The sequence below is a fragment of the Pseudorca crassidens genome, chromosome 10 (genome assembly GCF_039906515.1).
Source record: "Pseudorca crassidens isolate mPseCra1 chromosome 10, mPseCra1.hap1, whole genome shotgun sequence".
NCBI lineage: Eukaryota > Metazoa > Chordata > Mammalia > Artiodactyla > Delphinidae > Pseudorca > Pseudorca crassidens.
Window position 1 is genome coordinate 58,678,337 of NC_090305.1, and position 12,509 is coordinate 58,690,845.

Sequence of the window (12,509 nt, forward strand, 5' to 3'; positions counted from 1 at the left end):
GCGGCCCGGCCCCACTCCCTGCCTGTGGGCGCCTCGCCGGGGTTGGGGTGATGCACGAAAGAATCTGGAGTCCTTCTGGGGCAAGGACCGCGTAACGTTCGACGCCCAGCCGGGCTGGTGCGAAAGGGAGCCTCGGAGTCCAGGCGCCAGCCGCTGCTCCCCGGATGTCTGCTTTCCCTTCTGCAAAATGGGTGCACGGACGCGAGTGAGGAGGTCCTTGGAGAGGTATGCCTGGACCTAGTCTGGAGAAGGGTCCCCTCCCGGCTTGCTGGGAAGTTTCTAACCCCAGAAGTGCCCTTGGCGGGGGGCTGGGGCGGAAGCCGTAAAACTTAGAGCAGGTAGGTGCAGAGAGCTCTCCTTTGAGCCCCTCACACCCCAAACTCCTGGCGATCTCCAGGGTACCTTCTTTGGGTGGCCTCCCAAGGGGCTGTCTGGACAAGGGGTCCCTAATGGACCCCCCCACATACTCCCACCATCAATTCTTGCAATCCTGACACCCTTTTTATAGGTACCCAGAGACCTCCAGGGGAAGTCCTGGGGGATCCTGGAAGGATCCTGCTGCCCACCAACTTTTGGGAAAGGCCCTTGGGAGAGCCCCCAGAAGACCTCCCAGGATGCGGGGTACTGAGCCCACCAGTGAATCTTGCTGGGCTGATAAAGCCAACATGAGAGTCTGGCAGAACCAGTTGGACCCCAACCCCTCCCCCTCCCAGTACAAGCAGGCCTAGGTGGCCTTGAATACCTCATGAAGGGATGTAACCAGCTAGAGAGCAAGTCTTCCCATCCTGACAGTTGAGCCTGGGTCAGGACTTTGGAGAGGCTCCCGCCCTCTGTATGTCTCCCCTATGCAGAGGGGGGCTGCCCTCTGTCTGGCACTCTCCCCAGTGGGCCTGCCCTCCAGCAGGAGCAGCCCTTGCCCCTGGCAGGCCTGTCCAAACCCTCCTTGCTTTCCCTTCTGCTCAAGGATGAACAAGTCCACACAAGGCCTCCCTGTGGAGCCCCAGCCTGGGGACAGGGAGGATGAGGGGTTCTTTCTCTGTCCTCACTCTCTCTCCCAGGCCCGGACGCCTGTCTCCAGGACTGCCCTTTGGGGGCCTCCTCTGGCCTTGGGGCTAGTCCTGGGACCTCTGACATCCCCGGGGGCCTGCAGGCCCCTCTACTCAGCAAGTTAAGCTTCCTCAAGTCCTGCTCCTCTTCCCAGACAGAGACACAATGAAACTCTGACACCAGCAATTGACTCCTTCATCTTAAGCATCATTCCTGTTTATTCACATCACCTCCCAGCTCTGAGCCCCGAGCTCGAAACCAGGGCATTACCTGATGCCGCTGGTGGGGGCTACAGCCTGGCTCTTCCTTTGCACACACCAAACCTGTCTCACGCAGGCCCTCTTCTGGCCTCTGGCCCAGGCAGAGGAGCTAAGGCCTTCTCCTGAGCCTGGGGTTGCTGGGCAGGATGGGCACGGCTGACTCAGAGTTGGCACATGCAGCCAAGTTCTGCCACAAAAGAGGGCTGGGCCACGCCCTGCTCAGAGAAACCAGGCTGCTGCTCTGACCTGTGGGTCAGCGGCTCCCCAGGACTCTCCTCTCCTCCCGCCTGCCCCTCCCTCTCTCTCACAGGCTGGGAGGTCATCTGCTTAATTACTTCTGCTGTGTGTAAGCCTGTGTGGTGTGTGTGACTGCGCCTGTGTGTTGAGGGGCTGGGAGGGCCTAGCAAAGGCTTTGCATTGAACCGCAGTTGCTGGATTCTGCTCCCTCTGCCCTTAAACAGCCAGGGCTCTCTGTGGGCCCATCCCTGGCCAGATGCCTAGATTACCCTCCTAAAACCCAGCTCTCAGTAAGTTAACCTCTGCAGGATTCCCTGAGATCCTGGTGACTCACTGGGCTTTCAGCAGGCACAGAGGGGCCACGCGTCCCCTTAGACGAGTTGTCTAATGGGGGGGGTTCAGGCGTCTCCGCACCCCCGGCTGACCATCCTGTCTCCAATGAGCGTGTGGGGGGGGGGTGTGGGGAGGGGGTTCCTGGGATGACTGGAGACAGGTGAGACCTAGTGTCAGGGCTGGTGCCCACCTTAGGTCACTTCCCTTCGCCCCTCCACCCCTACCCTCTCTAGAGGCCTGGGGAGGGGGGAGGATCAACCCAAGAATGCCAACTTTCCAGCTGTGCTTCAGAGCCAGCCCTGCCCAATCCCTCCCCCAGAAAAGCAAACCTAGATGAGCTTGGGTCAGTGAGGTGTAGCTGCAGCAGAGAGAGCCGAGTGAGGGAGAGGGGAATGAGAGAGGCCAGAGAAGAAATGGGGCCCAAGTCCTGCTGGGCCTTCTAAGGGCTTCCACGTTCGCTCTGGGGGAAATGGGGAGCACTTGAAAGGCTTCAAGTCAAGGAGGGACATGATCTGACTCATGGGTTGTTTTTTTATTTTTAATTTATTTTTATTTAAAAAAATTTTTATTGGAGTATAGTTGATTTACAATGTTGTGTCAGTTTCAGGCGTACAGCACAGCGAATCAGTTATACATATATATCTATCCACTCTTTTTTAGATTCTTTTCCCATATAGGTCGTTACAGAGTATTGAGTAGAGTTCCCTGTGCTATACAGTAGGTCCTTATTAGTTATCTGTTTTATATATAGTAGTGTGTATATGTCAATCCCAACCTCCCAATTTATCCCTCTCCCCACCTTTCCCCCCAGTAACCATAAGTTTGTTTTTTACATCTGTGATTCTATTTCTGTTTTGTAAATAAGTCCATTTGTACCATTTTTTTAGATTCCTTTTTTTGGTTATTTTTTTATTTTTATTTTTTTTTGGCCGTGCCGCATGTCTTGTGGGATCTTAGTTCCCACGACCAGGGATCGATTGGGCCCCCTGCAGTGGAAGTGCAGAATTCCTAATCGCTGGACCACCAGGGAATTCCCTGCTCTTGTTTTAAAAGAATCACTCTGGTTGCTGGAAGTGGGGGGTATCATGGAGGGACAGGGCTGAAGCAGGGAGTCCAAGGAAGGGGCTTTTGTAATAATTCAGGTGAGAGTGGACGGTGGGTCAGACCCTGGTGGTGGGAGTGGAGGTCATGAGAAGTGGGAGGATTCTGGATACATTTTGACTGGAGAGCCAGCAGGATTGACCAGTGGGGGCTGTGAAAGAAAGAGAAGAGTCAGAGGCAACTCTAGGTTTTTGGCCTGGACCACTGGAAGCAGGGGTTCCCAGAAGCAGAAATGGGGAAGGCTAAGGAAGAACGGGAGCTCTGTTGTGGACACATTATGTTTGAGGTGCCTTCAGACAGCTAAGGTGAGATGTCAGGTATTGATACAGGATGGATATACAAGTCTGGAGTTTTAAAGGAAGATGTGGGCTCGGGCTAAAATTTGGGATATGATTCAAAGCATGTTGAAAATGTCCGTAAGCCCTCACACAATGCTAGTGGGAGTCTACTCTGGGTTAATCGTTCTGCGAGGTAATTTGGCAATATCTCAAATATTAAAATGTACATATGCTTTGGCCAAGCAATTTTAATTCTATATCATCTATGTGTTTTGTACAGAAACATTATACAAGTTGAAATTCACTAGCAGGGACCTGGTTAAATAACCTATGGTATTTCCATTACAGTGGGTTCTCCTGCATCTGTTAAACAAAAACAAAAACAAAACAAAACAAAACAAAATCAGTCCTCTTTGAGTTGCTGTGAAAAATAGCAAATTGTAGGATAATATATATAATGCATACTATAATACCACTGGCGCTTTTTAAAAATTAAAAAAACTTTGTAGATATTTGTATTTGTACAGGCAGAAACAATAGCTAGAAGGATATAGAAATAATCCAAGGAAAGAGATTGAGAGGAAGATACTTTTTATTTTTTATGTATTATTTGAATTTTTTACCATAATGATGTATAACTTTTGAAATTTAAAAGTAAAAAAAAATTTCTATTGAAGTATAGTTGATTTACAATGTTATGTTAATTTCTGCTGTACAGCAAATTAATTCAGTTATATGAATATATACATTCTTTTGTGTACTCTTTTCCATTATGGTTTATCACAGGTTATTGACTATAGTTCTCTATGCTATATAGTAGGACCTTGTTGTTTATCCATTCTTTTTTTTTTAATATTTATTATTATTTTTTTATTTGGTTGCACCGGGTCTTAGTTGCGGCAGGCGGGCTCCTTATTTGCGGCTCTCGGGCTCCTTCGTTGTGGCATGTGAACTCTCAGTTGCAGCATGCATGTGGGATCCAGTTCCCTGACCAGGGATCAAACCCAGGCCCCCTGCATTGGGAGCGCAGAGTCTTAACCACTGCGCCACCAGGGAAGTCCCTGTTTATCCATTCTATACATAATAGTTTGCATCTGCTAACCCCCTAACTCCCAATCCATCCCTCTCCTACCCCCACCCTTGGCAACCACAGGTCTGTTTTCTATGTCTGTGAGTCTGTTTCTGTTTCGGAGATAAGTTCATTTGTGTCATATTTTAGATTCCACATATAAGTGATATCATATGGTATTTGTCTTTCTCTTTCTGACTTTAAAAGTAAAAAAATTTAAAAGGCCAAAAATGTGTGTGGGAACCCAGAGATAAACAAAACTCAAATTCTGGTCGGCAGAACAGGTTATAAAATGAAGAAGGCAGCTCAGGAAATTCCCTTTATGCTGACAAAGTCCTCATAGGTGAGGGGACTGGCGTCCTTTGTTACTGGTGCCCGGTTGAAACCATTCATTTATTCAGTTAGTCACAGAGCAAACAGAAAGTGGTTGCTGGGCACAGTGGAATCAGGGATGAAACCAGCTTATCAGGCAGAGAGGTACCAGGAGAAGAGGGAGACGATGGTGGAGGTGGGGAAGCACAGAGGAAAGCAGGGAGCGAGGGAGGGGAGTGTGTCATTAAGAGGGAACGGGCAGCAGCAGATACTGCTGAAAAGTCAAGGAAGATGAGCGCAGAGGAGGAATTGGAGCTTTGCTGAAGACCTTGGCCTGGACAGAGCCGGGGGAGCTGAAGCCAGAAGGTGGGAGGGTCACAGAAAAAGGGGAGGCCTCTCCCAGGCTGGGCCAGACTCTCTGTGTCCTTCTCTGAGGCTGTTTGGAGGCAGGATGGAGAGGCCAAAGGTGATGGTGAGAATCCATTGTCCTGTCTTTCCCTAGGGCAGGGAAGGGGGCCAGGGAGTTTCCACAAGACCACCTGGTTTGGGCAGGCCCCGTCCTAACTCTAGAGCAATGGAGGCCCCCAGACTGTTCTACTAGCTCCTTCCTCCCCTATGGTGGGGGTGGGGTGGGTGGGCTCACATGCACGTGAGCAATTGGACAAACCAGCCCACTTGCCCAAGCTCCCTCTGCCTCCACCCCCACCCACGCTACCCATTAGTGCACACGCCGTTCAGCAATGCGAGGAAGGCCTTAAAGAAGTGGCCTGCACAGGTCCTGTCAATGGGCTCACAATGTCTGGGCAGGCACGGGGCATGTCACATTGACCTTGTGGCCTCCTCGCTCTGGAGAGGGTGTAGCTTGAGGAGAGTCAGATCAGGATCCTCTCAAGTACACAATGCAGAACAGGGGCCCTGGCTTCCCAGCCCTGAGGATGGAAGAGATACCGGAAAGTAGAGATGAGGGAGCCAGGCCCAACCACGAGAAGCGGAAGTGGCCCAGGTCTGCAGGCAAGCATCCTGGGCCTCATCTCAGGAAGTGGGTTTCAGGCTGTAGGGCACACAGACTCACCCCAGCAGTAAAAAGAGGATGTTTATACCACCTGTGAGCAGAAGCCATGCTCTGGCAAGGATGGCAGTCACTGTGATGTCAAGCTGCTGCCTTGGACAAGTGCAGGCCTCTCCCCATCTCAGTGGATGATCTCATCAGCCACCTGATCCCACACACAGGATATGTGGCAGTCATTCTTGGCCCCTTTTCTCTCTCACTCCCATGATCCATCAGCGAGTCTTGTCAATTCTACCCTTTACCTCCGTCTCCAATCAATTCCTCTCACTTGAATCCCAGCGCCCTTCACCTCTTTCCTAACCCCTGCGCGAGTTTCCCAATTGAGCTCCCTGATGCCTCTTGCCTCCCCCCAGTCTGCTGTCTCACAGCAACGAGAGTGATCTCAGTAGAACATACAGCTGACCACAACACACCCAGCTTCAGACCTTGATGGCCCTCCTACTGTCCTCAGAATAAAGTTTAAATTCCTTAATGTTGCCTACAAACCCATTTATGATCTGGCCCTTGCCTAGCAGTTTCCTCAACTCCCTGAGTTCCACCCCTGAACTTCTTTCATTTCCTCCCATTTGCAGTGCTCTTTCCCAGTTTTAGCACAATGGGGTCCCTCTGCATGGAGTGCCCTTTTTCTTTCTCCCCTGGCTTACTCCTACTCATTCTTTTTTTTTTTTTCACTTAAAAAATGGAAGTATAATTTATATACAGTAAAATTCACCCTTTATGGTGTACAGTTCTGTGAGTTTCGACAAATCCATACAGTTTTGTGACCACCACCACAATCAAGATGTAGAACAGTTCCATCACCCCAAGAAATTCCCTCTTGCTCCTTTGGAGCCAACACTAGCTCCCATCACCAGCTCCTGATAACCACTGATCTGTTTTCTGGTTTGCATTTTCTATAAACAGATATCCTCTAAATGGAATCATTCATTATGTATATGTAGCCCTTTGAGAATGGTTTCTTTTATCCAGCATAATGCATTTGACATTCATCTGTGCTGTCGTATCACTAGTCTGTTTCATCTTTATTGCTGCGAGTATGCTGTATATAGATGTACCACAATTTATTTATCTTTTTATCAGTAGAAAGGACATTTGGGTTTTTTCCAGTTTTTGGAGATGATGAATAAAGCTGCTCATACAGGGCTTTGTAGGCACAAACATTCTCATTTCACTTGGAATAACACCTAGTTGTGGGCCTGATGTATGTGTTACTTTTTAAGAAACTGACAAACTGTTTTTCAAAGCTGCTATAATGGTTTGTATTCCTGTTGCGATACATGAGAAGTTGCTGTACATCCTTACCCGCACTCACGTGGTTCGTTCACCTGTTTGTTCGTTCATTCAACTTCTTGACATTCTACTAAGTGTGTAGTGGTATTGCACTGTAGTTTTAATTTCCACTTCCTTAATGGCTAATGACGGTGAGTCTATTCATTCTTCTAAACCTCTGCTTGGTCTTCACTTCTGCCCAAAACCCACTGTACTCGCTTTCTTTGTAGACTGGTTAAGTTCCTGTCCTTTGTGGTTCCATGACAACAAACAGTTTCTCCACCTTGACCGTAGCCCACTAAACTGCAGTTGTTTTCCTGTTGTCGCCTTGCTCAACACTCTGGTCACACACACACACACACACACACACACACACACACACACACACACACGGTTGTGAGCTCCGCCTTCCTTTGGTATCTCTAGCTCCTAGCACAGACCTGAAACAGAATCTTTATACAATAAATATTAAATGAACGAATTAATAAATGCTGAACAAATTAGAGAATAGGCAGATGAAAGTAAGTAGGAAGAAGCTTTGGCAATGAGACGGGCCTGGCTGTGCCAATTAACTCTTTCTCTGTCGGTCCCCACGCTAAGGTCCTCCTCTCCGTAAAGGCAACACTGCCGTGCGAACGTTTACAAGGATGACGACTCGACAGCGCCCTTTAACAGACGCAAAGCGGAAGAGGTGGGCCGGAAGTGGAAGTGCGGCAGGGAGTTAGCGGCGTCTCAGTTGCCATGGAGACTGGAAGGGGAGCGCAGCAGTCCGCAGAGTCTGAGTCCTACGCCTTCGCTGAGGCGACGTGGACGCCAACTCCGCGTCCGACCCGGATCCGCAGCCCCAGCCAGTCCTCCCTCGCCTACTCCGAGTCTTTCTACCAGCCAGGTAGTCGGCCCCGCCGCGTCTCGCCGCTCACGCTCCGGCCGCTCCCCGAGCCGCACCTGCTGCGCCTGCGCCCCACCTCGCCGCGCACCCAAGACATCTCTTACTTGCTCACCGGCGTCTTTCAAAACTTGTATACCGCCGAGGTGATTGGCGAGGAGGTGAGTGCGAGTTTGATCAAGGCCCGCGGCAGCGAGGATGCTCGGCACGAGGAGTTCGTGGACCAGCTTCAGCAGGTAACACGGCCCCGGCGTCCCGCGCGCTTCTCCGCGTGCTCACCCGAGGCGCGGCGGCGTCACCGCGTCTGCGGCCGTGCGGGCGACCCAGGGCGCGACTCAGCCACTCGACAAGAGTCAGCCCCTGTTGGGTGCCAGGCACTGGGGATGCAGATGGAAAAGAGCAGACCAAGTCCATGCCGCCGTATATCCGACATTCTAGTGGGAGGACATTCTACACACGCGCTTAGGCGAATACACACATAACGGCATATATCTCTAGCACCTATCTTTATTTCCCTACACGCATACACACGTTATATATTACACATATAAATGAAACGACGAGGGCAGAAAGCTGAATAGTTGTTCCCCGGAGAGGATAAAGTCACGTCCGCTTTGGGGTGCTTGCCCTTGTGTCACAAACCACAATCTTAATCGAGGCATTCATGCCCAGATTTTAGGAAGCATGCCCAGGCTCTAACAGCAACTCTGCTTCCTTAATCTGTATAAGGAGGAAAGTAGCTGACTTGAGTCCTCTCTGCTGAGGCTGACTGCTAAGCAGGCCATACTGCCCACAGCCCCCTTCAAGGAGTCTCAGCTGTGTGCTTTCAAGCAGCTGAGATCAACTCTGAAGGGGCTGACAGCTGGAGGCTCTCAGCTCACTATGCTCCCTGCAGCCAGGTAGCAAGTCCTTCCTTGAAGGGGGTCTGGGTGACACAACCCTTTGTCTGCCACAGGTGGTGTGTTAACTCATATTTGGTATTTCAGAGGTTAGATGGCAGCTCTCTTTACTGTGAAGCCAGTAGTCAGGAGATGGGGTTTCAGACTTGGTGCCGTAATTGACTTTACTATGAAAGCTTTAAGCCACTTCCTTCTGTGGGTCTCGGAGTTCAGATCTGTCTAGTTAGACCAGATGGTCTCTGCAGTTCTGTGACTGTTCTGTGCTTCCCGGGAAGCCCTGATGCTGGGGTGGGATTCAATAAAGCTGTGTGATCTCACCATATTTCTGTGCATCTGATCACCCACCTGCCAGATTCGGGAGCTCTATAAGAAGCGGCTGGATGAAGTTGAAATGTTGGAGAGACATATCATTCAGGCCCGCGCACGGGCCCTTGCGGAGAAAGAGCGGGCCGTGCACCAGGCCGAAGTACAGGTCCTTAAGCCGTTCATCAAGATGCCTCCAGGTGTGTATGATGAGCTCCTCTATGCCCTTCACCCTGACTCCCCAGTTGTTAATGTATTACTGTGTTCGCTTCATTACCTCTCTAGTCTTTTTCTGAACATCTGGAGAGTGAGTTGCAGATATGTTGTTTCATTACCGCAGAACACTCCATTGTGCATGTCTCCAAAACAGGGACACTCGCCTACATAACCAGCACACAACCCCCTAAGCCAGGAAATCAGCAATGGTGCAGCGTTAACCTCCACTTCCCAGATGGCATGCAGGTTTCACCTGCTGTCCCACAGTGTCCCTTGGTCTAGGATCCTGTCTAGGAAGTCATGTTACATGTTATTGTCATGTCTCATTTTCAGAATTTTCATTTGGCACAGTTCTTTGAACTTTTCCTGTCTTTCATGTTCTTGACTGTTGGGTTTTTCCTCAATTTTTAAAAACTGTGGTAAACTACACATAACATAAAATTTACCCTCTTAACCATTTTTAAGCATACAGTTCAGTGGTATTAAATACGTTCATAATCTTGTACAAACATCATCACCATCCATCTCCATAACTTTTCATCTTGTAAAACAGAAACTCTATGCCCATGAAACAATAACTTCCCATTCCCTGCCTTGCCCCAGCCCCTGGCAACCACCATTCTACTTTCTGTCTCTGTAAAAATTTTTTTTAAGTTACTATTTCTGACCATTTATTTAATTTAATTAATTTATTTATTTACTTTTGGCTGCGTTGGGTCTTTGTTGCTGCACGCAGGCTTTTTCTAGTTTTGGCGAGCGGGAGCTACTCCTCGTTGCGGTGCACGGGCTTCTCATTGCGGTGGCTTTCTCGTTATGGAGCATGGGCCCTAGGCGTGTGGGCTTCAGTAGTTCTGGCGCACAGGCTTCCGTAGTTGTGGCTCACCAGCTCTAGAGCGCAGGCTCAGTAGTTGTAGTGCATGGGCTTAGTTGCTCCGCGGCATTTGGGATCTTCCTGGACCAGGGCTCGAACCCGTGTCCCCTGCATTGGCAGGCGGATTCTTATCCACTGCACCACCAGGGAAGTCCCTATAATTTTTTTTCTTAATTTAAGATTTTTTTCTGATGTGGACCATTTTTAAAGTCTTTTTTGAATTTTTTACAATATTGCTTCTGTGTTATGTCTTGGTTATTTGGCCTAGAGGCATATGGGATCTCAGCTCCCTGACCAGGGATCAAACCTGCACGCCCTGCATTGGAAGGTGAAGTCTTAACCACTGGACTGCCAGGGAAGTCCCTTGTCTCTATAATTTTGACTACTCTAAGTACCTCATATAAGTGAAATCATACAGTATTTGTCTTTTTGCAACTGGCTTATTTCACTTAGCATAATGTCCTCAGGGTTCATCCATGTTGTAGCCTATGTCAGAACTAACTTCCTTATAGGCTGAATAATATTCCATTGTAGGTACATACCACATTTTGCTTTTCCATTCATCAGCTGATGAACTCTTGGGTTGCTTCCTGGTGTTAGCGGTTCTGAATAATGCTACTCTGAACATGGTCATACAAATATCTCTTTGAGACCCTGCTTTCAGTTCTTTGGGCTTTATACCCAGAAGTGGAATTGCTAGATCTTATAGTAGTTCTATTTTTAATATTTTGAGGAATCACCGTACTGTTTTCCACAGTGCCTGTGTCATTTTTACATGCCCACCAACAGTGCTCGAGGATTCCCATTTCTCTACATCCTCACCAACTCTATTTTCTGGTTTTTCAGTGTGTGGTTTTTGTTTTTTGTTTTTGAGTGTAGCCATCCCGATAGGTGTGAGGTGATAGCTCACTGTGTGGTTTTGATTTGCATTTCCCTGATTATTAGTGATGTTGAGTGTCTTTTCATATGCTTATTTGCTATTTGTGTATCTTCTTTGGAGAAATATCTTGTCAAGCCCATTTTTAAAAAATTTTTTACTGGGGTATAGTTGATTTACAATGTTGTGTTAGTTTTAAGTGTACAACAAAATGAATCTGTTATACAAATACATATATCCACTCTTTTGTAGAATCTTTTCCCATATAGGCCATTACAGAGTATTAGTAGAGTTCCCCGTGCTATACATTAGGTCCTTATTAGTTATCTATTTTATATATAGTAGTGTGTATATGTCAATCCCAATCTCCCACTTTATCCCTCTCCCCTTACCCCCCAGTAGCCATAAGTTTATTTCCTATATTTATAACTCTATTTCTGTTTTGTAGATAAGTTCATTTGTAATCTTCTTTTAGATTCCACTTATAAATGATGTCATATGATATTTGTCTTTCTCTTTTTGACTTACTTCACTCAGTATGACAGTCTCTAGGTCCATCCATGTTGCTGCAAATAGCATTATTTTGTCCTTTTTTATGCCTGAGTAATATTCCATTGTATATATGTACCACATCTTCTTTATCCATTCCTCTGTTAATGGACATTTAGGTTGCTTCCATGTCCTGGCTACTATAAATAGAGCTGCAGTGAACATTGGGTGTGCGTATATTTTCGAATTATGGTCTTCTCTGGATATATGCCCAGGAGTGGGATTGCTGGATCATATGGTCGCTCTATTTTTAGTTTTTTAAGGAATTTCCATACTGTTCTCCATAGTGGCTGTACCAGTTTACATTCCCACTAACAGTGTAGGAGGGTTCCCTTTTCTCTACACCCTCTCCAGCATTTATTGTTTGTAGATTTTTTGATGATGGCCATTCTGACCAGCGTGAGGTGATACTTCATTATAGTTTTGATTTGTATTTCTCTAATAGTTAGTGATGTTGAGCACCTTTTCATGTGCTTTTTAAGCATCTGTATATTTTCTTTGGAGAAATGTCTGTTTAGATGTCCCACCCTTTTTTTTTTTTTTTTTTTTTTGGTACACGGGGCTTTCACTGCCAAGGCCTCTCCCGTCGCGGAGCACAGGCTCTGGACGCGCAGGCTCAGCAGCCATGGCTCACGGGCCCAGCCACTCTGCGGCATGTGGGATCCTCCCAGACCGGGGCACGAACCCGTGTCCCCTGCATCGGCAGGCGGACTCCCATCCACTGCGCCACTAGGGAAGCCCCCACCCATTTTTTGATTGGGTTGTTTGCTTTTTTTGATATTGAACTGCATAAACTGTTTGTATATTTTGGAGATTAATCCCTTGGCAGTTGCTTCATTTGAAAATATTTTCTCCCATTCTGAGGGTTGTCTTTGTTTTGTTTATGGTTTCTTCCTTTGCTGTGCAAAAGCTTCTAAGTTTAATTAGGTCCCA

General features: G+C 47.9%; 1 protein-coding gene across 12 annotated transcripts in view; it reads left to right on the forward strand.

Annotated features, from left to right (window-relative positions):
- DLEC1 (DLEC1 cilia and flagella associated protein) overlaps window positions 1-12,509 on the forward strand; it is a 106,941-nt gene that overhangs the window by 4,919 nt on the left and 89,513 nt on the right. For 10 of the 12 annotated variants that reach the window (XR_010946916.1, XM_067753778.1, XM_067753779.1 and 7 more), the window contains 2 exons: window positions 7,576-8,097; window positions 9,113-9,263. Coding sequence is in view for 11 of the 12 variants with exons in the window: in XM_067753778.1 (XP_067609879.1) it covers window positions 7,717-8,097; window positions 9,113-9,263 (532 nt within the window). In the remaining variant the exon portion in view is untranslated. Of the gene's footprint in view, window positions 1-89; window positions 339-7,575; window positions 8,098-9,112; window positions 9,264-12,509 lie in introns of those variants that run through there. The other 2 variants (XM_067753780.1, XM_067753781.1) reach the window with 2 other exon arrangements.